Source organism: Sarcophilus harrisii, chromosome 1 (assembly GCF_902635505.1).
Source record: "Sarcophilus harrisii chromosome 1, mSarHar1.11, whole genome shotgun sequence".
Lineage (NCBI taxonomy): Eukaryota > Metazoa > Chordata > Mammalia > Dasyuromorphia > Dasyuridae > Sarcophilus > Sarcophilus harrisii.
In genome coordinates, this window is record NC_045426.1 from 320,018,957 (window position 1) to 320,046,621 (window position 27,665).

Sequence of the window (27,665 nt, forward strand, 5' to 3'; positions counted from 1 at the left end):
AGCTTTCTTTATCCTTTTATATAATTATCAATGTAGTAGCTGGAGTGGAGAAATAAATATTGGACTAACTTAGGTATAAGAGTTAGCAAGTAAGAGAATTAGTGTAAAGTTAAAAAATTTGTAGGGTTTGTAGAGTAGTGTTTAAAATAGCCAAGTCTACTAGAGCTAGCATGAGGAGAATAAGGAGGAGGGTAATTAGGGACATATTGAGAGAGCCACCATGCAGAAAGAGGGTATGTTTCAGGTGCTAAAGGCCACTAGATTTATTGATAAAGTATGGGTGACTGATTGAGAGAGTCATTTTTTAGTCAGAGTTAGCATGGGGAGAATAAGAAATGGTTAAGAAACTGGAGACTAAAGAGAGAAGAAAGAAAGAAGACATGACATGGTTGTTAGATGTTTGTGGTAGAGAGAGAAACTGCAATGTTTAGGACCTTCTGAGCTGATATTGCTAGGATGACTAGTTCTGGTGGAACTTGTAGTTGAAATCACATGGTTCATGATTTTAAAGTCATTCTGAATTTTACCAGAGGAAGTTCTATAAAAATAAATAAAATGACAACAACACTACATGGATTATGAATCAAAGATAAAAGGCAAGTTGAAATTGAGTGGAATTAGAGATTCAAGAATTGTCTAGGATTTAATTTCTTCCTGTCTTCATAAAAAAACAGCTGAGGGAAGGTGGTACAAGTGATCTTTTTTTTTCTTTATTATAGTATTTTATTTTTTAAAATATATGCAAAGATAATTTTTGACATTCGCTCCTGTAAATTGTTGTAAATTTTTCTCACTTTCTTCCCCCCATAGCCAAGACAGCAAGCCATTTGATAATAGGCTAACCATTTTTAATTCTTCTAAACATTTCCTTTGTTATCATGGTATGCAAGAAAAACTAGATCAAAAAGGAAAAACATACATGGAAGAAAAAGGCAAGCAAACAATAACAACAACAAAAGGTGAAAGTACTATGTTGAGCTCCATAATCAGTCCCCATAGTCCTCCTTTTGGATGCAGATGGCTCTCCATCACAAGACTATTGGAATGGACCTGAATCACCTCATTGTTGAAAAGAGCCAAGTCCATCACAGTTTATCATTACATAATCTTGGTATTGCTCTGTGTAGTGTTCTTTTGGTTCTATTCACTTAACTTAGCATCAGTTGGCCTTTTTAAAATCATCCTGCTGATCATTTCTTTAAAAACAATATTCCATTACATTCATATACTGTAACTTATTCAGCCTTCCCCAAGTGATGGGCATCCCAAATTCCATTTCCTTGCCACTATAAAAAGGGCTGCTGCAAGCATTTTTCCATGTAGTTCCTTTTCCCTTTTTTATGATCTTTTTGGAATATAGACCCAGTAGAGACACTGCTAAATCAAAAGAGTGCATAGTTGATATCCCTTTGGGCATAGTTCCAAATTGTTCTTCAGAATGGTTGGATGAGTTCACAACTCCGCCAACAATGTATTAGTGTTACATTGTTGTAATAGCGTCTCAGTCTTCACACATTCCCTCCAACATTTATCATTATCTTTTCCTGTCATCCTAGCCAATCTGAGATACCTCAGAATTGTCTTAATAATTTGTATTTTTCTAATCAATAGTGATTTAGAGCATTTTTTCATATGATTAGAAATGGCTTTAGTTTCTGTCTGAAAATTGTCTGTTCATGTGTTTTGGCCATTTATCAATTGGAAAATGGTTTGTATTCTTATAAACTTGAGTCAGCTCTGTATGTTTTAGAGATGAGGCCTTTATCAGAAATATTGGATGTAAAAAATTCCCCCTTATTCCCCCCAGTTTTCTGCTTCTCTTCTAATCTTTGCTGCATTGGTTTTTCTACCTTATCATTTTATATTCTTTGACCATTTTTTGGAGAGGGCCTTGTATTCTTATAAATTTTAGTCAGTTCTTTATGTATTTTAGAGATAAGACTTTATCAGAAATCTTGGATGTAAAAAAGATCCTCTCCCCAACCACTAGTTTTCTACTTGCCTTCTAAGATTGGTTACATTGGTTTTTCTAACTTACATTTTTATAAACAAATGCAAAGAATATGTAAACGGGAACAGGTAACTATGGACAAAGCAAAAAACTTATGACACTGTAAGAATAGTGTCTGGAGAGCTGAAGTGCACGATCTGTCTAGACTGGTGATGAATCCCAAAAGCTTAGGGAAAATCAAAGGAACGAACTTGAAATTGAGTGGGGACCATTGCTAATCTGATAGAGAAAAGGAAGAACTACTTAACTCTTGCCAAAGTTATTGTTCTTTGGCCTGGGAATAATAAGTTGCATAGGGTTATTAGGGAATTCTTTCATTTAGATGGCCTCATTGAATTTATTTTTTATTATTTTCTTGGTGGGGTAATTGGGGTGAAATGATTTGGTCAGGGTCACATGGCTTATAAATAATCTGAGATTAGATTTGAATTTGGGTCCTCCTTAGGTCTATGATTCTCTGTATACTGTTGCACTTAATTGTCTCTCGAGTTTACGTTATTAGGGTTCTAAAGGTATTTAAGAATATTATCACTGAATGGTAATATTAAAAAAAAAATTAGTGACCAAGTCCTTATTCAGGTGCTGTATGTACAAAGACAAAAATAAAAAAAAATAGTCTATGACTTTTAAGTCACTGTTGTAACCATTTCTAGAAATTACCCTGTTGGAATCTAATAATTTGAATGGTGATAATTTAGTTGACATGTAATATTTGGTGCACACAAAATTGGAAGCCCCTTATGTTCTCCTGATTTTCCGCCTTTTTTTGCTTTACCTTGTGATTTTACCATTGACCCAGACAGTGAGAACCAGATTCTGAAGGACCATTCTATCTTATCCAAGCCAGAAACATAAGCTCCCCAAAGAGTTTGTGAAGCAGTCTTTTATGAGATTTCTTTTGAACCTTAACAACTCTGAGTGGACAACCAAGCACAATAGCTTTTGTGGGGGGAAAATACATACATGTATATAAAATTTCCCTTTGGTCCTTAAAGTAATTCAACTAAGTTTCTGAAGCTTAAAGAATTCTATTTTTTTTTTTTTTTTGAGTTATCTAGTTAATGTATTTTTTTCCTGATAGGTGGATAGAGTATTATGTTATAGTTTAGAGGGTCCTGACTTATCTTAACAGTGCCAAGTATGCCAAAATAGTGACATTTGAATTTAACAGGATTAATGTTGAGATCCTGAGGGAAGCGTACATTATTTTCATTCAAAGGAGTTTAAATTAGCCTCATAGAAGCAGTGTTTTGAGATCATACTTCAGTTCCAAAGACCAGGTACTTCCTTCACTTTATAAATGCTTATTCCTTAGTTTTTAACTGACATTTTGAAGGTCTTCATTGACAGGAATCATCCCCTCTTATGTTTAAATGAAGTTGAAAAAGGAGATGTTTGAAAGGACTAAAATCTTGGTAATATATTTACTCATTTCTTTATATATGTACATCCATTGTAGAATTACTTTTTGTGGAGGCTAACCCTTCTCTCTTGTACTCAAGGAGCCATCCCATGTAAGCAGCAGGGGAAAAAAAGAAGAGAAAATGAAAATAGTTTATTCATATTAACAGAATGTGACCACATTATTTCACATACATAATCTCTACCTTTGCAAATAAGGATGGGAGGGAGGTACATTTCTCATCTCTTACTTGTCCATTTTATCATTTTATTTAAGCAATATTCATTTCTGAGTGTTTGTTATTGTCTTTGAGTGTTTTCTAATTCTACTTATTTTTACTTCGTATCTCTGTAAAGTCTGTCTTTGCTTCCCTGAATTCTTCATACCTAGAAGCGACTTGAGGCCATCCATTTAATCTTCTCTTCATTGTACACATGAGATCACTGAAATTCAGATAGGCTTGCCCAGAGATCAGAGATGGAATTTGAACCCAGGTCCTCTGATTCTAGAGCCAGTAATTATTTTTCCATTATATATTATTCATGGACTTATACTGTATAAAAGTCATTGAGATTCTGCCCCTGGGGGAAAATTATCTGTTATGGGAACATTATTTTGAAGCTGTAAATTAAACAGTTATGATTTTACCTTACTGATTTGGATGAATAATTCTCCCCCCCCCCCCCCCCCATGTTAAGATTGATTTTTACCTCTGCCCCCTCTCTCGTATCGATGATTAGGAAATTTATGGGTTATAGAGTAAAAATACGGTGTGTAGGCATTTAGGGAAAAGGTTTTAATGAAAGATGCAGAATTTAAGTAGCTGCTTGGAAGATAAGTAAATATGAGGTAAATTTTGGGAAAAGTGCTTTTTAATGTTAAGAAATTGTCTGAAAAAAGGCCAAGAGGCTGGCTTAGTGACAGTTCATTAGAGAAAGGGTTAATTTAGAGGAGTGGAGATGTGAAAGAAAAATTAAGCTGTTCTATAGGTAAACCAAGTGAAGGACATGTTTAGAAAAAGAGATGAGCATATTAGAACTGAGTTAAAAAATTTTCAGGACCAAGAGGAAGGAGTTGGCCAATGAGTTCAGTCTTAGAAAATGTTGATTTTCGTAGCTTATATATGCCAATTAGAGGAGGACACTGCTATAGGTAGAAAATGAGCTAGAGGATCTGAGAAGGAATTTAGTAGATATAGTATATGAAATAATCATAATCTTGTATTGCAGGTATGATGTTCAAAGTTGAAATAACAAAGTTAATATAATTGAAGAAGTGATGTAATTTCAGAATAGAAAAGACTTCAGTTGTCATCTAGTTCAAATTCTTCCCTGAAAAAGAAACCCCTCTACAGAATCAAGTGATCACTTATTCTTGCTTAAAGAGCTAGAACTGAGAAAAGATGGTGGAGCATACTACCTTCTGATGAGTCATTGCTAATTTATTTTTAGGAAGTTGTATTGAGTCCTGAGTCTTTCCCCTCTGTAACTAGTAACTATGCGTTGTTACTTCTTTTCTTGGGGACAACTAAAACAAGTCTCATCCCTCTACTCTGTGATAACTCTTCAAATACTTTAGGATGGCTAGCATGTTTCTGCTGTCATGTTTCTTTTCCAAGCTAAATCTAAAAAGTTGTTAGACTAGGGGATGGAGTGCAGGATTTATAGTCAGGAAGATCTGGGTTCAAATCATTTCTGATGCTTAATTTTCTTAACTATAAAATAAAAATATTAGGCTACCCTACAGAGTTTTTGTAAAGATCAAATAAAGTTTGTGATATGTTTTGCACATTCTCAATCAGGTTCATGTTATGGCATTATCAAGCATCCTCACTTCAGTCAGATTTCACAAGAAGTCTTCAGTCAGTTATGAATTCACTCTTTACCATCTTGGTTACCATTATCAAGATACTCTCTAGATCACGAAAATCTTTCTCAAAATATGACATTAGAAGCAAATGTATTCCTGGTAAAGAGATTAAAAATTGAATGTAAGGGTCTATAATTAATTGAAGAATTATATAAAAGTTCCTTGCTTTTGAGAAATCAGAAAAATTGTTAAGCATTTTCCAACTTCTTAAAAACATTAGAAAATGATTTCTAAATTGACAAACCCCAGTAACATTAACATGTATTTATAGAAAGAGGATTGCACAACACCATAAGTTTCTGGTGTCTATTTCATTTTTAAAGTATATAGCAAATTTAACATAGTTGTTGCAGCACTGTGCCCTGCTTACTTGTTCTATTTTGCTCTCTTGTCTGTTAAAATGTTTTTTTGATTCTTTCTTTCTATTCATTTCTCCCTTATTCTTATCCTACCTCAGAAATCTCCAATTTTTGCTTTTTAATAAGTGTAATCAAGCAAAAAATATCCACTCATTGGCCATGTCTGAAAATGCACAACTCATTCAGCACCTCCCCATCTTATCTCTGTCAAGAAGTAGGAAGCAGGAGTCATCAGTCTTCTGGAATCATGATTGGTCATTGCAGTGATCCTAGCTCTTGTTTTTTTTTTTTTTTTTTTTCCTCCTACCTTGTTTAAAATCATATTAAATCTTGTAATACATATTAATTAAACTCTTTATTTTATTTAGTTTAAGGAAAAAATCTCCAAACGATTCAAGTCCCATCCTGATCAACTTGTGTTAATATTTGCTGGAAAAATTTTAAAAGATCAAGATACTCTGAGCCAGCATGGAATACATGATGGACTTACTGTTCACCTTGTCATAAAAACACAAAACAGGTAAGCTTTGAATAAACATTGGAGGAATGTTTTTCTTTTAGTGACTCCTTATTCCTGATAATATAGGATTTCTCTCTATATAAACTATATGGGAAAACAAGGGGCTTTATAAACTTTCTAAGAAATTCAGTTCTTTTACTGTTGATTGTGCTATAAGAACAAAGTTGTTTGAAATTATAATATAAGTGTTTAACTAGTGATTAAAGTTTTAATAACTTAGTTTTTAAAGTTCCCAGTGTTTTACTACACTGAATGTCTTCCATATCTGAACTTTGAATTATAGAACGCATGCTATTTTAAACAAACTGAAACAGTAAAGTGAGACTGAAATTCTATGATTTTAAATCAGTCGCTGGCAAAAATGGAAGTAATCAGTTAATTGTCCATTATCCATAAGAAAATAGTACATTCAGAGTCACTAAGTAAGCTAATAAATTCCAGTCTTTAAAAGAATTTTGTTAATTCTTCAATATTAGCAACTAAGACAAAAGCACTTATTTGAGAAAAAACATCTTTGAGTTTATTGTTGTAGAGCAGTAATTGATTTGATCTGTAGTGTGGATTTATTTAGAATTCTTTTACAAGGTAGTTTCTGATAAAAATAGCTGCTATACTTTGGAACTGTGAAATTGTCTTAACAATATACATAACAATTTAAAGTAGACTAGTAGACTTATTTTTAATAGACTGAATTGCTATTTTCCTCCAAAAGCATTAACAGTTCCTACTTGTTTGGATTGGTTTTCTCACCTAAATTGATAACTGATTTATCTTAATACTGTTCCCCTTTCTCTACATTTTTACTAGTACCTTTATTTACTCCCTTGTCCTTTTACCAGTCACTTCTAACTTCTAGGTTGATGCTAAATTTATTTGGAAGGAATTTCATTAAATTCAAAAGCCAATATTCTATGAAGTTGCTACTTGTGTGGAGAATTTTCATCAAGTCAATATCAAATAATAGTAGGCTAACAAAACTTCAAGAAGGAAATCACTTTATTTCCATGGTCTGTTTTTTAACCTTCAAAATTATTATGGATGTTGCATTTTGCTTTTAAAAATGAAATAATGCCTCGAGGAAAATTCTGGAATATCAGAACCAACAAAAAATCTGGTAGAAACAAATTTCTAGTCCAGTCGGCATAGGATGCTCAACAGGAGAAATCTGTCCGCTAGCTGAGCAAATAACAACAAAAAAAACATTGACTATAGAATGTTACTAAAGTTACAGGAAATATCAAAACAAACTCAATCTTAAGAAGAAATAAAAATGGCTACATGTGAAACTGCAAAGAAAAATGTGAATTAATCACAGGCCAAAAAAGAATTCTTCAGAAGAGCTCGAAAAGGATTTCATAAGTCAAATAAGTGAAGCAGAGGAAAAATTGGGGAAAGAAATTAGAATGATTGTTAGCAGCATGGGGAAAGAAGCACAAAAGAATACTGAAGAAAATAAAGTATTTTTAAAAAATTGGCCAAATGGTAAAAGAGGCATAAAAATCGACTGGCAGAGAACAACTCCTTAAAGAGCAGAATTGTCCCAAAAGAAAAGCACAAAAGTTCACTGATGAAAATATTTTTTTAAAAATTAGAATTGGGCAAGTGGAAGCTATTTACATCATGAGACATGAAGAAACAAAGTCAAATCAAAAGAATGAAAAGAAAAATAGAAGAAACTGAAATATCTTAAAACAACTGACCTGAAAAATAGAATAGGGAGAGATAATTTAAGAATTATTGGATTACCTGAGAGCCATGATGTTTTTTTTTTTTTGTTTGTTTGTTTGTTTTTGTTTTTAAGGAGCATAGACATCAGATTTCAAGAAATTAAGAAAAACTGCCCTGATATCCTAGAACTAGAAGGTAAAGTAGAAATGGAAATAATCCATTGATCTTCTCTTATAAGAGATCCCAAAATGAAAATTTCCAGGAATATAGCCAGATTTCAAAGCTCTCAGGTCAAGGAGAAAATATTGTGAGCAGCTGAACAAAAAAAAACTATTTATACATATATTGTGGAATTACAGTCAAGATCATATAAGAAGCCTTAGCAGGTTCTACATTAATTTAATGAAGATCAGAGGGCAAACAAAAGAAGATTACAACCCAATCAACTATTCAAAAGATATTAAGTATAATCTTTCAAGGGGAAAAAAATGGGCATTTAATGAAATAGAGTACTTTTCAAGAATTCTTGATGAAAAGATCAGAACTGAATAAAAAGTGATTTTCAAATGTAAGACTTAAGAGTACTATAAAAAACAAATATTAGAGAGATCATAAGAGATTTTAATTTAATAATAAACTTACTACATTACTACATGTAAAGATATAATTGAGGACATGAAAAGCTCAAAAACAAATGCAGAAAAGCCTGATTTTTAACACACAGAGAACTGCATCATATTCAGTATATTCCCTGATTACATAAATTGGTCAAAGGCTATGAATAATCAATTTTCACTAGAAGAAACCAAAGTTCTGTAGTTTCTTTCTTTTTTTTTTTTTTTTTTTTTTTAAACTTTTTATTGATAGAGCCCATGCCAGGGTAATTTTTTTCAACATTATCCCTTGCACTCACTTGTGTTCCTATTTTCCCCCTCCCTCCCTTCACCCCCTTCCCCAGATGGCAAGCAGTCTTATACAAATTAAATATGTCTCAGTGTGTCCTAGATACAATATATGTGTGCAGAACCGAACAGTTCACTTGTTGCACAGGAAGAATTGGATTCAGAAGGTAAAAATAACCTGGGAAGAAAGATAAAAATGCAAGCAGTTTACATTCATTTCCCAGTATTCTTTCTTTGGGTGTAGCTGCTTCTATCCATCCTTGATCAATTGAAACTGAGTTAGATCTCTTTGTCAAAGAAATCCACTTCCATCAGACTACATCCTCATACAGTATCGTTGTTGAGGTATATAATATTATGATCTCCTGGTTCTGCTCATTTCACTTAGCATCAGTTCATGTAAGTCTCTCCAATCCTCTCTGTATTCATCCTGCTGGTCATTTCTTACAGAACAATAATATTCCATAACATTCATATACCACAATTTACCTAACCATTCTCCAGTTGATGGGCATCCATCCATTTTCCAGCTTCTAGCCATTACAAACAGGGCTGCCACAAACATTTTGGCACATACAGGTCCCTTTCCCTTCTTTAGTATCTCTTTGGGATATAACCCAGTAGAAACACTGCTAGATCAAAGGGTATGCACAGTTTGATAACTTTTTGAGCATAGTTCCAAATTGCTCTCCAGAATGGCTGGATGAGTTCACAATTCCACCAACAATGTATCAGTGTCCCAGTTTTCCCACATCCCCTCTAAAATTCATCATTATCTTTCCCTGTCATTCTAGCCAATCTGACAGGTGTGTAGTGGCAGCTGTGGAGTTGTCTTAATTTGCATTTCTCTGATTAATAATGATTTGGAGCATGTTTTCATATGGCTAGAAATAGTTTCATTTTCTTTGTCTGAGAATTGTCTGTTCATATCCTTTGACCATTTATCAATTGGAGAATGGCTTGATTTCTTATAAATTAGAGTCAATTCTCTATATAATTTGGAAATGAGGCCTTTATCAGAACCTTTGACTATAAAATTGTTTTCCCAGTTTATTGTTTCTCTTCTTATCAAAGTTCTATAGTTTCATGAAAAAAAATAGCAGTAGAACTGCAAATCAGAAACAGTTCTGAAACACCAACTCACACTGTCAGATTGGCTAATATAATTAAAAGGGAAAAAGACAAATTTTGGAAGGGATTGGGACAAATTGGACAAATTTGGACAATATTGGGAAAATTGGGACAATAATGTCTTTTTGGTGGAGTTGTGAACTGATGTAACTATTCTGGAGAGCAATTTGGAACTGTTTAAACGGCTTGTAAAAAGTGTTTATGACCTTTGATTACCCACTTAGTCTGTATCCCATAGAGGTTAAAAAAGGTGGGGGTGGGAAAAGACCTATATGTACAAGAAATATTTATAGAGCTCTTTTTGTAGTGTCAAAGATCTCAAAACTGAAGAAATGCCCGTGAATTCGGGAATGACTCACAAGTTGCTATGTGATTGTGATGGAAAACTATCATGCTAGAAAAAATAATGAACCAGGATGATTTCAAAAACCTGGGAAGACTTAAATGAACCTAATGCAAAGTGAAATGAGCAGAACCAGGAGAACACAATTGTCAACTATGATTGACGTAGTTATTTTCAGCAATACTAAGATAATCCAAGAGAGTTCTGAAAGATTTAGGAAAAATGCTGTTTAATGAAGATCAATTCATAGTTAAAAAAAAACCAAACCCAAAACAAATATAGAAATAGGTTTTGCATGACTATATATATGATCTTATCAACTTGCTTATTTCTCAAAGGAGAAGAGAAGGGAAAGAATTTGGAAATCAAAAATTATTTTTAAATAAATGTCTTAAATTGTTATTATGTATTGGAAAAAAAATTTAAAGTGGGGAGAGATTTTAAGAAATTTTATATTTCTTCCCCTTAAAGTATATTTATACCCAGTGACATCAACTAATTGGGGTAACATGAACTATCTTCTAAATGTTTTTATGACTTAGAATATTTCTTAGTTTGTCATCCCTCGAGCAATCTTACTTGTTTGTTTAACTAATAATTTAGAATTGGTTTGAAAACTGACCATTTCAAAAGTAGGAAACTGGGAATATTGGAGTTGTGAAATCGTTCAACCATCTTGAGAACAATTTGGAACTATGCCAAAGGGCTATAAAATCTTATTCCAGTAGTACCATTACTAAATCCCTACCCAAAAGAGAACAAAAAGTACAAGGGCCTATATATCTAAAAATATTTATACTTGCTCTTTTTTGTGATCATGAAGAATTGGAAATTGAGAGAATGCCTGTGAATTGGAGAATGATTGAACAAATTAAGGTGTCTTATTGTGATTGGATATGTAAGAAATTTCGAAAGAGCGTGGTTTCAGAAAAACATGGGAAGACTTATGAACTGATGAGTTAATAAGTGAATAGAACCAGGAGAACCGTGTATTATAGAATAATAGCAATGTGGTAATGATAATTAATTGTAAGACTTATCTACTCTTATCAATACTATTATTATCTATTATAATTCTAGAGGCATTGTGATGAAAAATGTTGCTCATATTCAGAAAGAGAATGCATTAATAACTGAGTGTAGAACAAAGAACAAAGATTATTTTTTACACTTTTTTGTTTGTGTAACATGTCATGGAAATGTTTTTTATATGACTTCATGTCTATAATAGGTGTCATTGCTTACTTTCTCAGTGGGTGTGGAGGGGCTGAAGGAAAATGAATTTAAAAAATATAATTGGGAAAAGTTTAATACAATTAAAAAATACTCAAAAAATTGACCCTTTAATCCCTGGGATTTCTGAAACTTTTAAAAATAGTGATTTAAGTTGTGGTCTAATTTTTTTTCCCCTAGACCTCAGGATCATCCAGTTCAACAAACAAACACCACTGGAAGTAATTCTACCACATCAGCATCTCCCAATAGTAACTCCACACCAGTTTCTACAAATAGTAATCCTTTTGGTTTAGGTAAGACTTTTTTTTTTTTTTTTTTTTTAAAGTAAGTGTTAATAGGGGAATGGGAAAAAATTATTGGCAAATACTACAAAAATGAGAATAAAATAAAATAAAGAAAATAAAACAAAAATCTATAATTAGATGTTATGAAAGGTAAATGTATTAAAATACGTAAGAGTCCTGTTGTGACCTTAGTCTTTATAATTTCAGAATTAGCTTATTTAATTAAGTTTAAAGTTATCGAGAGATATAGATTACTTTCTATCTTGACCTACATTATTTATGGCAGTTTGTCTTAAAATAAACTTGTTGCAAATTGCTTTTGGTACAGTTAATGTTGTTCAAATTTTTATACATATAAATGTGTATGAAATATTATGATACATAAATGATAGCATGTCCTATGTAAGTGAGTACATATTTGTATCTATACATCTAGAGATGATAGATTGTTAGATAGTATTGGCAGGTATTTTATTCAGAATTTATGATTTCATGCTGCATTTTTTTTCTGGAAATCCTCTCTACCAGTTTCTTTAAAATATGAGGGTTGAGTAGGTGATATATAAGACCTTTTTCAACTTGAAAATTACCTGGAAACTCCATTTAACACTTTTTCTTGAGTTACTGGCAGAATTACTTTATGAGAGATAAGTTTTTAATTGGTTCTCAGTATAGAGACAATACTTGATTATTTATACTAACAGGTATTATATATTGTGTTTTGGTATTTTTATCCAGTCTTTGTGCACATTATCTGACAGGTAGTGATAGATCCTCAATAAATGCTTAGCAGATTGATCACTAAGTGATTGGAACTTAATCAGGATTGTGAGTCACTGTAGTTTATTTCTTTGTTCTATTCTTCCAAGACAAATTTCAATACTAGATAGCATTCTAAATCTTAAACTTCTCAGGTTTATCTTAGAACAGTATGTGAGCAATAATATTCCAAATCTTAGTTTCACATAGAAAAGCCCTGTACTATCTGCTTTTATTTTGTTTGGACTTTTTGAGAATTTTTGAACATTTTCAGAAAAGATCTTTTGTGAACAACACTTCCACCATTAATCCATGGAAACTTAATGTATTCTATGAATTCTGGTAACTTAGGATAATTGCATGTATTACTTTTGTCCTCTTCTTGACAGCTGATTGATAAAGTTTCATTGTTTTAGACAGAATTTATTAATCTACTATTTTTTTGAAAGGGTATCAAATTCCTATTATAGTGTAGAAAGCAACTATTATGATATTCGTGTTTTTCATGTTTATGCCTCTTTTATTGTTTGGACTAGGCTTTGACAATAAATATTTTGCCGTTTTCTGGTTAATAAATAGATGAATTCATTATCTTGCAGAAGTCACACAAATTTCAAAGATAAAAGTTTTTTTTTCCCTTTGGCTTTTATAAAAGGAATTCCTTTTGATTGTAAAAAAAAGTAGAATGCAGAATTAGAATATAGATTTAAGTAAATGTCAATTAACAATATGAAACTGATATTGCAAATTTAGCATTTGATTGTGTTACATATTCTATGTTTTGCATTAAGTACAGAAAATAATTTGTCATCTTTCATTTGTTTATCACTTTTGGCCATACCAGTCTCTTGTAGCAAACCAGTGAAATTAGCATTCCTTTTAAGGGACTTAAAATACATTAGATCTTAGTATGAAAATGAAAAATGACTTTAAAAATGAATGCTATAGTTATTGATACTATGTTTATACTTTTCCTTCCTTTGCTCTTAGGTGGCCTTGGAGGTCTTGCAGGTCTGAGTAGCTTGGGCTTGAATACATCTAACTTCTCTGAACTACAAAGTCAAATGCAGCGGCAACTCATGTCCAACCCAGAAATGATGGTCCAGATCATGGAAAATCCCTTTGTTCAGAGCATGCTTTCAAATCCTGACCTGATGAGACAGTTAATTATGGCCAATCCTCAAATGCAACAGTTAATACAACGAAATCCGGAGATTAGTCACATGATTAACAATCCAGATATAATGAGACAAGTACGTTAAATTGTTTTTGAAATAATTAATGCCATTTAAAATAGATACATGTGTGTATCAATAGAGCTAGAGATTTCTCACAGATAGATAGTGTTGGGAGGTGAATTTTGTTTTGAATCTATGATTTCATCAGTTTGTGGAAATTCATACACCTATGTAGTTCTGCAACTTGTCTTGTAACTCAGAAGTCTCAGTTTTTAGGGATACTAAAAGGTTAAGTGAGTTGCCTATGGTTATGTAACATTTAATCATCATTTCCAAGTGTTACATTGTATGTAAGTTATCTTGTGTATCTAAAGTAACTTTTCTAATCTAATCTCTGTGTGATATAGTCACATTGTTCATTTATTTTCATTTGATACTCCAAATTGTTATTAGTTAATAGAATAGTATTGTAAAGTAATGTATGTCATTGATATAAGACCACTTGCTTTTTCAAGTGTAGATTCGATGTGAATTTTTAAAAGTAAGACACTAATGATTTTTCAGACATTATAAAACCTCTGAAAATTGATAGAAATAAAGTAGTTTATGTGTGCTTCAGTACATTTTTATTAGTGAGTTGGAACATTCTTTTTATTGAAGACATTAGAACTTGCAAGAAATCCAGCAATGATGCAGGAAATGATGAGAAATCAAGACAGAGCCTTGAGTAATCTTGAAAGTATACCAGGTGGATACAATGCTTTGAGGCGAATGTACACTGATATTCAAGAACCGATGTTGAATGCAGCACAAGAACAGGTGAGAAACAGATTTTCAATTTCATAAGTTTAGGGACTACTAAACTACTAAACTCATTTCATATGTTGTATGACAGGTATATTTCATAATAGGATTGTTTTACAAGGGACCTTGAGATAGCATTTAAAGGAAAGGTTTAGCACTTGGCTTAAACCTGATGGTGTTTGCATTTTTCCCCCTGTTCCTGTTGTAGTTTGGTGGTAACCCATTTGCGTCATTGGTGAGCAATTCACCCTCTGGCGAAGGAAGTCAGCCATCTCGCACAGAGAATAGAGATCCTTTACCTAATCCTTGGGCTCCACAATCTGGGACCCAGAGTTCAACGACCAGCAGTAATACTACCACCAGTGTTGGTGGCACTGGTAGCAATGTGAGCAGTAGCACTACCAGCTCTACTGGACAAAGTAACACCATGCCAAATTTGGGACCTGGAGTGGGAGGTAAGTTCAATAGAAACTTTTTTTATACTTTTTTCAACTTTAATTATCCAAATGGTGCAAGGATTTTTCCTCTTTTTTCCCCTTTATATTATTTTCTTTGTATTTAATGTCTTTAATTTTTTTTTTTTTTTATTTTGAAAGCTCAGATTGTAAAATGAAACGATAATTACAGTTTAATTTATTGTGGACCAGTGGTGCAGACGAATGAACACTGAAATTTTTGTGGCATCTTCACATTATTATATCCTCCTACCATAATTTGATATAAGGGAAAATATACCATATACTTAGTTTTATATGGAGATCCTAAAGGTGAAAGAAGTGCCAAAATCTATGGTAGAGTTGTTAGGTCCCTCAGCTGCTGACTTGATCAATTATCTTTTCTTTTAGACTTCTGCTTCCTGTAAAAGCTGAGATAATCCTTTCATTTACTTAGAAATATTTAAATGCTATTCACTTAAATAGGAAGATGATTTAGTGTTATCCAGTGTTTTCTAATATTTGGGGGATGAGACTTCGGTTTCATGTCTAGAATTTACAAAGGGAGGAGAGCAAAGTGAATAATACCCTTTTGGAGATTTATATAAATAGATAGTTTAAGTTAGTGGAGGAGAGCATGTTCTAAAATGTTTATATGAAATGTTTCCTAGAAAGGAAGAAAAGTTAAGAAGTTTAAAAAAAAAAAAGGAATTCTTAAAAATTTTAGGTGTAAGAAAAAGGTGCTAATTGTTTGACCAAAGATCATTGACTCAACAAACATTTATATAAGAATAAAAAGAGAGAGAGAGAGGAAGGATGGGAGAGAGGGAGAGAGGGCGCGATAAAGAGGAGGAGGAAGGGAGAGGGGGAGAGATTGGTGTCCTAATTGGATAGGGATTTGACCTTGTAGGAAGACCTGGTTTTAAGTTCTACCAGTGAATTATTTGTAAGATCATATGACTCACTTGAGGAAGTTGAAATCCAGGAAATTTAAGTGACTTCGGTCCAGGGTTACCATAAGAATGAGAAATTAATTTTAAAATGAAGTCCTGTGACTGTAGTACTGGTTGCTCTATTCTGTATCTTACTTCCTCCTTAATGGCTGTATGACTTTGGGGAAGTTATTTAATTTCCTAGTATTACAAGCAGTTTCTTAACATTTCAGACTATAGAACAGTTGATGGCATTGGTAGAATCATCCTCATTGAGTATTATTTATATCAGGGAAATTACATTATAGACTGAAAATAAACAAAAATATGTAGTTATGTATAAAGTTAAATGTAAAGCTATATTGTATTAGGGACTGAGCTGTACTTGATATATAAGATACAAAAACAAATAAGACTTAGTTTGTGATCTAATGGAATTTAAAGAAAATAAAGACACACATAAGCAACTTCATTATGAAATTGATTGTGATAATTAGGTCCTTCCAAGGTTCACCACATTCATTTTATAGAATCTTGTGTGTATGATTTATTTGTCTATATAAATTATTTGACTGAAGAATTAAGCATTGATTTTAAGTGCTATTCACTATAAAGCACTATGCTAAGCAAGGTGGTACAGAGAAAAAAATAATATCACTGCTTTTAAAGAGTACATTTTATGGGGAAGACAACACAACTGTTGATTTTAGCTATGTAGGTCCAGTGTAAAGATCCTATGTTTCTTTGTATTGACAAAATAGATGTTAATGTCTATTCATTAATATTATTTCTGACAAAATCATAATTCAAACCTTTTGACTGGACTATGAATTTCAGAATGTAGCGTATCTCACATAGCACACCTTTTTTGTAGAGGAATTAATTTCTTTGCCATCTCTTTAATAACATTATAATGCCCCTGAATTTTATATAGTGAGCTGGTTAATTTTTAAAGGTATAGCTGTAGGATTATATATTTGGAATTGTAAGAGACTTTTGAGGCTATTGAGTATGACCTCATCACAGAGGAGGAAAATGAGTCTGCATTAAGTGACTTGACCAAAATCAAACAGGTGGTAAAGATAAGATTTGAATCCATGTCCTCTGATTTTCCTAAGTCAGTAGTGTTTCTCCACTTTATAACTTCATAATTTTTCCTTCATGATGATTGCTTATTTTTAAAAATAATCTACAATATACATTTACGTATTTACATACTTTAAGTATGGGGAATCTTTTTTGGGATAATAAATTTGGACAGTTCTAATTGGTGGGCTTCCCTAAGGAAAATGCCACATATGATTTATTTATTTTACTTTAATTAAAGCTGGTATGTTCAACACACCTGGAATGCAGAGCTTATTGCAACAGATAACTGAAAATCCACAGCTTATGCAGAACATGTTGTCTGCACCCTATATGAGAAGCATGATGCAGTCACTAAGCCAGAATCCTGATCTTGCTGCACAGGTATGTTCTAGAGATTACATGTTGTGTGAATTGATGATGTGTAGTCATTTTATTACAGGTATAAGGCATAGCTATATGGGAGGCATATTGTTATCTTCAGTGTTTTTACCAAGAAGCAATTTATGTATGACTAAAGCAGGAAAATCCTTCTTGAAATGAGAACCTGCACCATATAGGTTCTGCTGAAGTATTGAATTAGCAGTTTTGCTGGTTAGGTTGGAAATTTGTGTTTCGTATACTTTAATGAAAATTACTTTGTGATGTTATTTAATTGAAGTTATTGAATTTGAAATTTTGCTGTATTAAGTCATTTAGATTTAGAGATAGATGAGACATCCTCTGATCTGGTATTTAAAAACAGTAGAAAGGTAGTTTAAACATGTCTTTCTTAGCCTGGCAAAGAAAAAGTTGTAGGAATCTTTTTTGTTCAATTATTAACTTCACAAATATGAGTAAGGCTTTTAACAACAGCTACCTGTTTTACCCCATTTCAGTGACTCTTTCTGTAGTTGAATAAAATGGAATGAGAAAGAGAAAAAATGCATACCCATATATTGAATTGAATTGAATTGAAACGTGTAAACATGTGAGCCTGTAAGAAAAAGCCCTTCAGATATTTCAGATTCCTAGTCTGTTTCTTTTTATTTTTATCTTAAAAAATGCTTCCTCCCACCTTTTTTTCTTAATCAAAGACCATAACAATTAAAGACATAGGTTGATTTTAAATGTGTACTGGACCACTAGTAGTGCCAAACAGCGTTTTAATTTTACCTGAGAGTATTCTATTTTATCCAAATAGATAATTTGGCTTCTATTTTAAACAAATTTTTCCTTATTCTGTAAATGACCAAAGGATAAGAAAGATTTCATTTTTAATAGAGAACGTCTTTATCACCTTCATTTTTGCTTGTCAAACATTTCTTTATTTTAAAAAAAATTATCCTTTTCATTGTTTGCTGGTGGTGGTAATCACCAAATAGGAGTGACTATAATCATGCCCATAGCTTGGTTGTAGCTATTTTTGACTATGAGTTAAACTAAAATGTTTCAGTTTTATAGAAGAAAGGAGATGAAATTTTATATTTATGTCTATTTTGCAGAGTTTGGTGATTTTAAAAAATTCTTTGTGGTTTTTTAAAATCATGCCAGCTGAAGTGTTGGAAAAGTGACATTTTAAAATGGACTTCAGAATATATAAAAACTAACATTTAATATATGGAAAGACTCAGGTGTGTTCTGAATGCGGTGTCAAGGAAAATAGATTGAAAATGTATTTTCATCTATAGTCATTTCGTGACTTTATAGTAATAGACAGTATTCTTTTTGTCCCTGTCCTTAACCACTAAGAGTTCTTTGTCCATTAATTGTTCTGATAACATTTTTTTATTTTAAAAATTGTGTTGAAATTGCTAATATTACAGAAATCTTGAATGCTCTAAATAATAGGTTTATAAAATAGTTTCCCAGGTTGGATGTAATTTAAATGTAATATATTCTGAAATATAAATGGGAGGAGAATCTCAACATTATAATACTAAATAAAATTGCATAGTAAGTCTATAGGTTATAGAGGTTAAGGAATAGAGCTGTAACCATAAGGGAAGTAGTTCTCTTGCTTAGTGAATATATGCTGTCAGTGGATGTTTTTGATGAAAGGAGCGGGGAAAGTGTTAGTATTTTGATTTTGGTGTTTGCTTTGATTCTAAACGTCTGTAGAAGATATTGGTGCATCCAACATACCCACCAAGCATGCCTGAGCATGTTATGTTTTCTTTTAGTTTTGTGGTTATCAATTATAAAGGTAGCAAAGATGAGAGATTTTTCTCCCTTTAAGTCTTGAACTATAAGACAACGACGAGTGAATTAGTCCTTTAGGAGTTGTTCCTGTAAACATTATTTTAAACACTCTTGCAGGGCTAATAATACCCTGGGAAAAAATCGCTGAACTAGGAGACAGAAAGTTAGAGCTCATATCTGTTCTTTGTGGAGTGACCTTAGACAAAGTCACTTAACCTCTCTGTCTGTTTCTTTATCTGGGAAACAAAGGGATTGGACTAAATGATCTTTAATGTCTTTTTCATCCTTACATGTTTAATTTTATTTTTGTGGCAAAGATCCGGTCTTATTTTCCCAAAGGGATAAGGTCTCAATTTATTGGTTGGCTTGAAAACCAACTTTGACACTTTTCCACTAAAAAACGATAAATGCTTGTGCTCTTTCTCAAAACTTTACATGTCTATTATTTCTTAGTTGTACATCCATGTATGTTAGTTGCCTAAAAATTATAGCAGTATTATATTTCTCATCTCTATTAGCAAGGCCTCTTCCAAATAAGAAGTAAAGCATGTTATCCTGGAGACCTGTTGCTAGCAGTGACCCCGATATAACTCAGTGTCTAGATCTCTTCTTGGCATTTAATCAGGGTCATCTACATTTAATTTCAACCCTTTTTTAACAACCTAATGAAAATAGTGGTCCTAAAGAAAGTTTCAAGGAATTGCCTAAAGGCATTATGTTGCTATTGTCATAGTCACCCAAAACCCTATTCTCATTTTTTAAAAATGCCATAATTGAGAGAAAATGCTATAGTAATTTCAAGATTTGTGGAAGCTATTGTCGGGCACAAACTTAACCTTCTGTTTAAGCCCCAGTGCAGACTTTTGGGGAATAATTATACTAAAGGTGCATTACTGCTTTCAGGTCCTAGTTAAAATTGTTTGCACACTTGCCCTTTAGATGATGCTGAATAATCCCCTATTTGCTGGAAATCCTCAGCTTCAAGAACAAATGAGACAACAGCTCCCAACTTTCCTCCAACAAGTGAGTAAGCTAGCTGTCTGCAATAACTGTCTCTAAAAATGATTTTCTGGAAAAAGTTCATTACAACTATTGTCAATGTTCTTGTCTGGCAGATAGCAAAACATTCCTTATAGCATTTGATCATTGCTGTCTAGCAATGTCCGCATATGGTTTAGCTTAATGTAAATTTGAACTATTTCTCATTGCTGCAAACAGGTCTCTCTGCTTAATTTTCTTAAAATCTAAGTTCTGAAGAGATGGAGGCAATTTTTTTATTTGAGTACCTGGCATACTGGAGGTTTCACTAATAAAAAACCTTTTCAATATATTGCTTTCCTAACCCTTTTGTATAGTCTTCTATCTTTTTAAAGTTATTAACAATTAAAGTAATTAACAAATCTATATGGCATAATGGAAAATAAATGTTCTCTTCTGTCATTGCTTTGTCATTTAATATAACATGTAATGCCCATGTGACAAAGGAGTATTCCTCATAAACTTGGAATTAATTAAATCAAAGTTATCTTTGAAGTTCAGGTTTCCTTACCAGAAGATTGGCCACCAGATGAATTTTGGTTTCAGTATCTTGCAAAGACTGCCATTTACGGCAAAGGGGGCTGTTGTAGTTTTTATTGATAGTCAGAGTACTGCCATGCTGATTTGTCCTTGGATTTCATAAAGTTAGTGATCAATATATTAAAGCACTGTATTAATCTAAACTTAGACTAACATTCTCCAAGTTTGACACATAGAACCATAATGTAACCTGTAATCAGTGTTATTCTTTATTGTATGTTTGTATACTTTTCTCTTTTCAAAGAGATTTCATAGAGATGTAGTCTGTTAAGGGACAGATTATATTTGAACCAGCATGGCAAAATTTTTAGCTAACTGGTTATCATGATTTTTTTTTTTAAATGACAAGCAGAAAAATAACAGCAACTTGTTGGCTGTTATGTTTAATCTACATTGAAAATTAGTGTTTGTGGGGGACATTTTTGGTTTAATATTTCTATAGCATATAGGTATTAAGAAATTAACATTTTGGAGGGGGGGTAGGTGTGGAACCTAATGTTTATTACGGGAGTGTAAAAGTATTATCTTCAGGAATTATGAAAGCTGTTTTTTGAGAACATAACGTACAACTGGCCAAGAATGATGTGCTTATGTGGCATATTCAGAAGGTCTAAATGGTAGTGTAGTGAAAGCTGCTACTTTGTTGAATGATTTTAGACAAGTTACATAACTTCTGTGAACCTCAGTTTCCCCATCTGTAATTCTCAGTGGTTGATGAATGGGGGTTCTTGATAATATTTCTTTCCTGAAATTTGCTTCAAATTCAGAAATATTTATTAGGCAGTAGATTTGACAGAATACTATTGTGTTAATGACAAAATTTTGAAGTTACTTTTATATTGCCATTTAATTTATTGCATAGTTGTCCTGCTTTTGTTTCTTTTGAAAGGTGGAACAGAACATCTCTCTCTCTTTTTTAAAATAGCTTTTTATTTACAAATATGCAGAAGTAATTTTTCCGCATTGACAGTTGGCAAATCCTATTGTTTGAACTTTTTCCCTCCACCCCTTCCCCCAGATGGCAGGTTGACCAATACATGTTAAATATAGAACATCTCTTTTGATTCTAGAATAGTCTGTTTATCTTCTCTAAAGGAATTTTCTCATTACAAAGTGAATTAGTAACAATTTGATGAGTTGTGTTAAAGTTTATGGCCTAGTAGATGTGTGTAGTAGAAAAAAGATAGTTGTTCAGAGTTTAGAAATATCCACATAAATCAAGCAAAAAAAAGACTTTGAAATTCATCTTTACTTGTTTTGATTCACTATCTTAACTACTGGATTTCTTTCTTGTTTACTTACTTAGATGCAGAATCCTGACACACTATCAGCAATGTCCAACCCTAGAGCGATGCAGGCCTTGTTACAAATTCAACAGGGTCTACAGACATTAGCAACAGAAGCACCGGGTCTCATACCGGGGTAAGATAATTAGGGAATAATTAATAATCCTTGGATCGTTATCAAAGTGTTATTTTTTGGATTTAGAGGAAGCTGTTTAAGCAGTATTGTTATCCTTTGATGCTACATGCATAAATTCAAAGTACAGTAAAAGAAATCTGATAGCTTAGTTTGAGTCAACAAGGTGACATAACATTTGGAGGCTATATTAAAGGAAGCACAGTGTCCTGATGGAGGAATGGTACCTTTTTTACTGTTTTTTGCTTTAACGTATTTCAGGAGGGACAATTTTAGATGGAAGCATATCCTGAGGAGATGGTAGCTGAAAACTATTCCATGTAGGATCACTTGAGGACACCCAACTCGGGGAAGGCTTCAGGGAGGTTGTGGTAGTTATTATTACTAAGAATTGTTCTATGTGGAAGTGGAATTATATGAGGCTTTGGTGCCTCAATGGGCACAGTGGGGAGTAGAGTTGCAGAGTAGTTGCAGAAAGGCAGGTATTGTTTATAAGGAATTCCATATAAGGAAAAACTAAACAAGTGAAATGGGCTGTTTGTTACAAGCTATGTTGTAAAGGTAATTCTTTGTTTGGTGAAACTGAATTTTGTTTAAAAAAAAAAAAAGCTGTGTTGCCAACATTCCCATGTAAGAAAATGATGAATTATCAGATCTTTGTTAGCCTATGTGACTTTTTTATATAATTTGCTCAGGTTTACTCCTGGCCTGGGGGGATTGGGAAACACTGGAAGCTCTACAGGAACTAATGTGTCTAGTTCAGCACCTAGCGAAAATACAAGTCCGTCATCAGGAACTACAGAACCTGGACACCAACAATTTATTCAACAGATGTTGCAGGCTCTTGCTGGGGCAAACCCTCAGGTAATGATACCTTCCTATTTTTCAAAATCTAAATTGTATCATTTCGTATTTCAAAAGCTTTGAAATGGAATTCAGATAATGTTTTGAGTAATTATTATAATGAAAGACATTTCAAGAATAATTGTCTTAATTAGAACAGTTAGAACAGTTCAGTTTATATTTGTATCTAAAACTTCCTATAATCTTTGTTTATTTTTACCATCCTTAAAATTGATTAGTCTTAAACTAATTTTTAAATGTTACACACCCGGTTATGCCAAATATTTTAAAACAAACCAACTACAAATCTTAATTTAAGAACAATTTCTGAGATTTTATGCCAAGCAATCTTATTTTTAAAAATATGAGATTTGTTTGTAAAAATTTAAAATATCCCATCTCTTAACTGCATAAAATTTATTTTTAATTTTTTTACATTTAGAATTTTAAAAATATATATAATAATTGCAACCAAGATTTCTTTGTAATAAAGGGGTTTTGAATGTTTACGTAAGGTATAACTTTTGCATTTATCACATTGATCTTCTATAGACAAAAATATGTATATACATAGTAGTCTTACTTATTAAAATGTGAGTAGGCATTGTTTCTTTTCTTTTTATGTGTGTTGGTTTTTATTTTATTTTATTTATTTTATTTTTTTATTTTTTTTTATTTTTGTTTGTTTTGTTTTATTTTGGTGAGGCAATTGAGGCTAAGTGCTCAGAATCACACTGCTAGGAAGTGTTAAGTGTTGAAGGCCTGATTTGAACTCAGGTTTTCCTGACTCTAGGGCCAGTGCTCTTATCTACCATCTGGCTACTCTCCCTTTCTTTATACATTGCCTAACATAGTGCCTGCTGAATAAAATAGGTGATTTCTAAATAATCTTTTTTTTTTTTTTTTTTTTTTTTTGGACATTTATTTATTTTGCGTTTGCAAGGCACTTAAAAATTATTTTAATAATATACTCTCTTTCCAGTTAACATGCAAAGATAATGTTCAACCTTTCCTTTTTATATGATTTTTGAATTTGAATTTTTTTTCTCCTTCTCTGACCTTCCTTCTCCCTAAGGAAGTAATTTGATAAAGATTATATGTGTACATTCAATTTTAACAATTCCATATGAGTGATATTGGGAAAGAAAAATTAGAAACATTAGTACAACAGGGAAAAACTACCATATAGGAGAAAACAAAACCAGAAAAATAAAAGGGTGAAAATAGTTTCCTTCCACATTCAGTCTCCATAATTCTCTCTCTGCAATGCAGAAAGTTGATAGCTATTTAAGATGCTCAACTTATTAAGATTTAATATTCATGTGGAATTTAGTGTAACAGTGTTTTTTTTTCCTCCATCCCTGATGTGTGAGACCATTGACCTAGTATTAGGTGTGTTCTTTCTGGTCTGTGATCATTAAATGGAATTTTATGTTCGTATACAAGGGCACGAAACAACAGTAATTTGAATTTGAACTTAACCCTTTGAGTAATCTAAGCAGTCAGTTAATAAATACCTTATTTAATATCTATTAAATAGCATTCATTAAGCTGTGTCCCCTTCCACGAATAGTTAAAAGCACACATATTCAGCTATTTCTCCTAGACTTGTAAATTTTTGGAAATATCGCCTCCTCCCAAAAACCAAAACAGCATCAAACAATAATTGGATTCCATTATGATCTTTTCTTTTCCATATGCCTGATAACTGCTTTGTGTGATTCATTCTTTCCAAATTGACATTTATTTTAATTTGCTCAGGGTATTTTTTCATTCAAAAACTAGCATGTTATGCTATATGTGTATTATATATTAATTACCTAATAATCTCTCAACTTGAAGGTGTTAATGTATTTTAAAAGATAGCAATCCACTTTTTACTGAGTTTTATTGAAACTCAATCTTTAAAAGAAATTGTTTCAGATGCCATTTTTAAAAAGGCATCTTTTATTTGTAGCATGTTTTATTTTGTTTATTTTATGGAATATTACAAGAACAAAGTAAAATATTATTTGCTGGCAAATTTTAAAGTAGTAACTCTTTTTTTCCTAGCAGTTACAAAATCCAGAAGTCAGATTTCAGCAGCAACTGGAACAGCTCAGCGCGATGGGTTTCTTGAACCGTGAAGCAAATTTACAGGCTCTAATAGCAACAGGAGGAGATATCAATGCAGCCATCGAAAGGCTACTGGGCTCCCAGCCATCATAGCAACATTTCTGTATCTTGAAAAAATGTAATTTATTTTTGATAACGGCTCTTAAATCTTTAAAATACCTGCTTTATTTCATTTTGACTCTTGGAATTCTGTCCAGTTAAAAACTAAACCAATGCAATGCATTTTAAGGTGGAGTGCAGTAGGTTTTTTCTTTTTCTTTTTTTTTTTCCTTTTGTTTTGTTTTTTGTTTTTTCCAACAGTGGGAATCAATGCTTTTTCACTCAAAGGTGTTGCATGCATCAAACACTTCTCTTTGTTCTGCATTTATTGTGATTTTTGGAAACAGATATCAGCTTTTACAGTTGGGTAAACAGGTTTTGGCCTGCAACTGTCCAATTTATTTGCTTTTTAAACATTAGCCTATGGTAGTAATTTATGTAGAATAAAACGTATTGAAAAGAAACAAATTATTTGATGCTATAATTTGTGGTACAATATTGCGTATTGTGACTTAGGCATGTATTTTTGCTAGCAGAGTGCTGTAAGATTTATACCACTTAACTGAACATTTTTGCTTCATTTGTATAAAATACAGTATGCACACCTGAAATTGTGCATTTTGGAAAAACATCCATTGCAATAGAATTAAGTGAGCAGGACACTTGTAACCAAAAAAAAAAAAAAAAAAGGAGAAAATAATTAAATATGAAAAACAGATACTTCCCTAGTTGTGTAGAATCTTACAGCAACTTTGATAAACATCTCTCAGCAAAAGTGCTGTTTAGGCAACTTCATTTAAAATATAGTAAAAATGCTGATTCTGATTAGCTCTTTAAGTATACATTTAATTGTACAGAAAACTCCATTGTAACATTGTCTCGACTTTCACAGATCGACTGTAAATTACCTTTTAGTCTTGTGCAGACTGAAGAAGCACTATATTATTCCAGAAAGTGCTTTTGCCTAAGGCTTTTCAGCTTTACCATAGCAATTCTAACATGCATTATGATTTGTAATTAGAAATGTTACTTTCACTGAAAGTGTCGTGATATTTCAATTACTTTTAACCACCATGTAAAAATAAAACTGTTTCTTTTGGGTTTATCAGCTATTCCTCTTGTGCACAGGTAATAAATGAATTTAAAAATGATTTGTGAGCCACTTGTTTCCGAAGTGTTTTGGTAGTCCTATAAGAATAGTTGAACATTATGCTTTTCAGAGGCTCAAAAAGGAGACATTTTGGAGGAAATCTGCCTCCAAATTAGACCGGGATTATACCTGGTAACCAAGAATCTATTTGAATTGAAATGGATATTGGGTAGTATAGAAATATAATTTACAGATGAAAGCTCAAGAGCTGTTCTGACTGTATAGTAAGAACATTTGGCTTTTCTTTATACAGCCTTTCTTCCAGAGAAATCCTATTTGCCTAATTCTCAAACTGTTAGGGTGGTACATTCCTTTAGGACCAATTCAAAGATGACCTAGAAGTTAGTCATATATTTGACTGACTGGTTCAGTATTCTCTTAGGTCAGTTTTTTTTTTTTTTCCCTTGTGTATAGTTTTAAAAAACTGAAATATGTTCAAATAACATGGGTGCAGACCAATAAAATCAAGGGAAATATTGAAGTTCAATTCTATTACTTCTGTAACTGCTTGCTACAAAAAAGGTTGTGGAGGCCATATTGCCCCACTAATCTGTTCGGACACTTTTCCTTGGTGGGAATAATGTGCAGTACACAGGCACAAAGAGTATAAGTTGAGTTACCAATGATATTCACATGTCTGCTCTTTCTGCCTTGTTTCCTCAGTCTGGTTAAGTACCAACTTCTGTACTGGTGAATGGTGGTATTTAGTTGTGGGAAAGTGTCATAGCCAATTTGACAATTTATTAATCACAAAATAACAATAAATCTCTAGCTTTTACACTTCATTTGTCTTGCTTCTTTATTTTGTGAGAAAAAGATGACTTTTAATCCCTTTCTTCTCTTCTTTGCCCCAGTTATTTAAAAAAAAAAAAAAAAAAGCCACAATGACAGTTGAGCTTTTAAAAGTTTAATTCCATTTTTTTCCCCCACATACTTTTTCTGTTTTTGAAAGTCTCCCTGGCCATAAATTGATTCAAATGTAGACTTGCATACGTTGATTGGAACTTGATTGGTAAGGTCAAGAGATTTAGTTTAGGCAAACTGCCATTAATTAACTGCCTATGGGTGAATTACAGCTTCCTTGGTGTGCTATAATTTAATCTTTTGTTAAAACAAAGAGTCTGAATTAGTTGGCTTTTTTGTTTTGGAAAGAGAGAGAGAGAGTGAGAGTGCGTGCCCGCATGCTCACTTTTATTTTATTTGTTAGTACTTTTCTCTCCAAAATGGAATCATTTTATATCTCTATTAGATTTGTTAGCTTCAGCACAGAAAATGACACTTGTTTACTTTGCTGTTGTATTGTGATGGGTCTATTAATAACAGTTGTTTAAAATCTAACTCCTTTATATTTAAAAGGATTTAATTCTTTAGCTTTGCCAAGTGGTTAGAACTCTTCTTCCCTAGTTTATAGGATTTTGATTT

The 27,665-nt window shown here is 32.4% G+C and overlaps 1 protein-coding gene across 4 annotated transcripts in view; it reads left to right on the plus strand.

Moving 5' to 3' along the window:
• Positions 1-27,023, plus strand: part of UBQLN1 (ubiquilin 1) — a 47,852-nt gene extending 20,829 nt beyond the window's left edge. Inside the window, exons 2-11 of one of the 4 annotated variants that reach the window (XM_031945475.1) lie at positions 6,010-6,161; positions 11,619-11,734; positions 13,475-13,737; positions 14,323-14,481; positions 14,675-14,921; positions 17,160-17,302; positions 20,039-20,122; positions 21,984-22,099; positions 22,792-22,960; positions 24,992-27,023. In XM_031945475.1, coding sequence (XP_031801335.1) covers positions 6,010-6,161; positions 11,619-11,734; positions 13,475-13,737; positions 14,323-14,481; positions 14,675-14,921; positions 17,160-17,302; positions 20,039-20,122; positions 21,984-22,099; positions 22,792-22,960; positions 24,992-25,147 — 1,605 coding nt within the window. In that variant the 3' untranslated portion in view covers positions 25,148-27,023. The remainder of the gene's footprint in view (positions 1-6,009; positions 6,162-11,618; positions 11,735-13,474; positions 13,738-14,322; positions 14,482-14,674; positions 14,922-17,159; positions 17,303-20,038; positions 20,123-21,983; positions 22,100-22,791; positions 22,961-24,991) is intronic. The other 3 variants (XM_031945476.1, XM_031945477.1, XM_031945478.1) reach the window with 3 other exon arrangements.
• Positions 27,024-27,665: the final 642 nt, after the last annotated feature.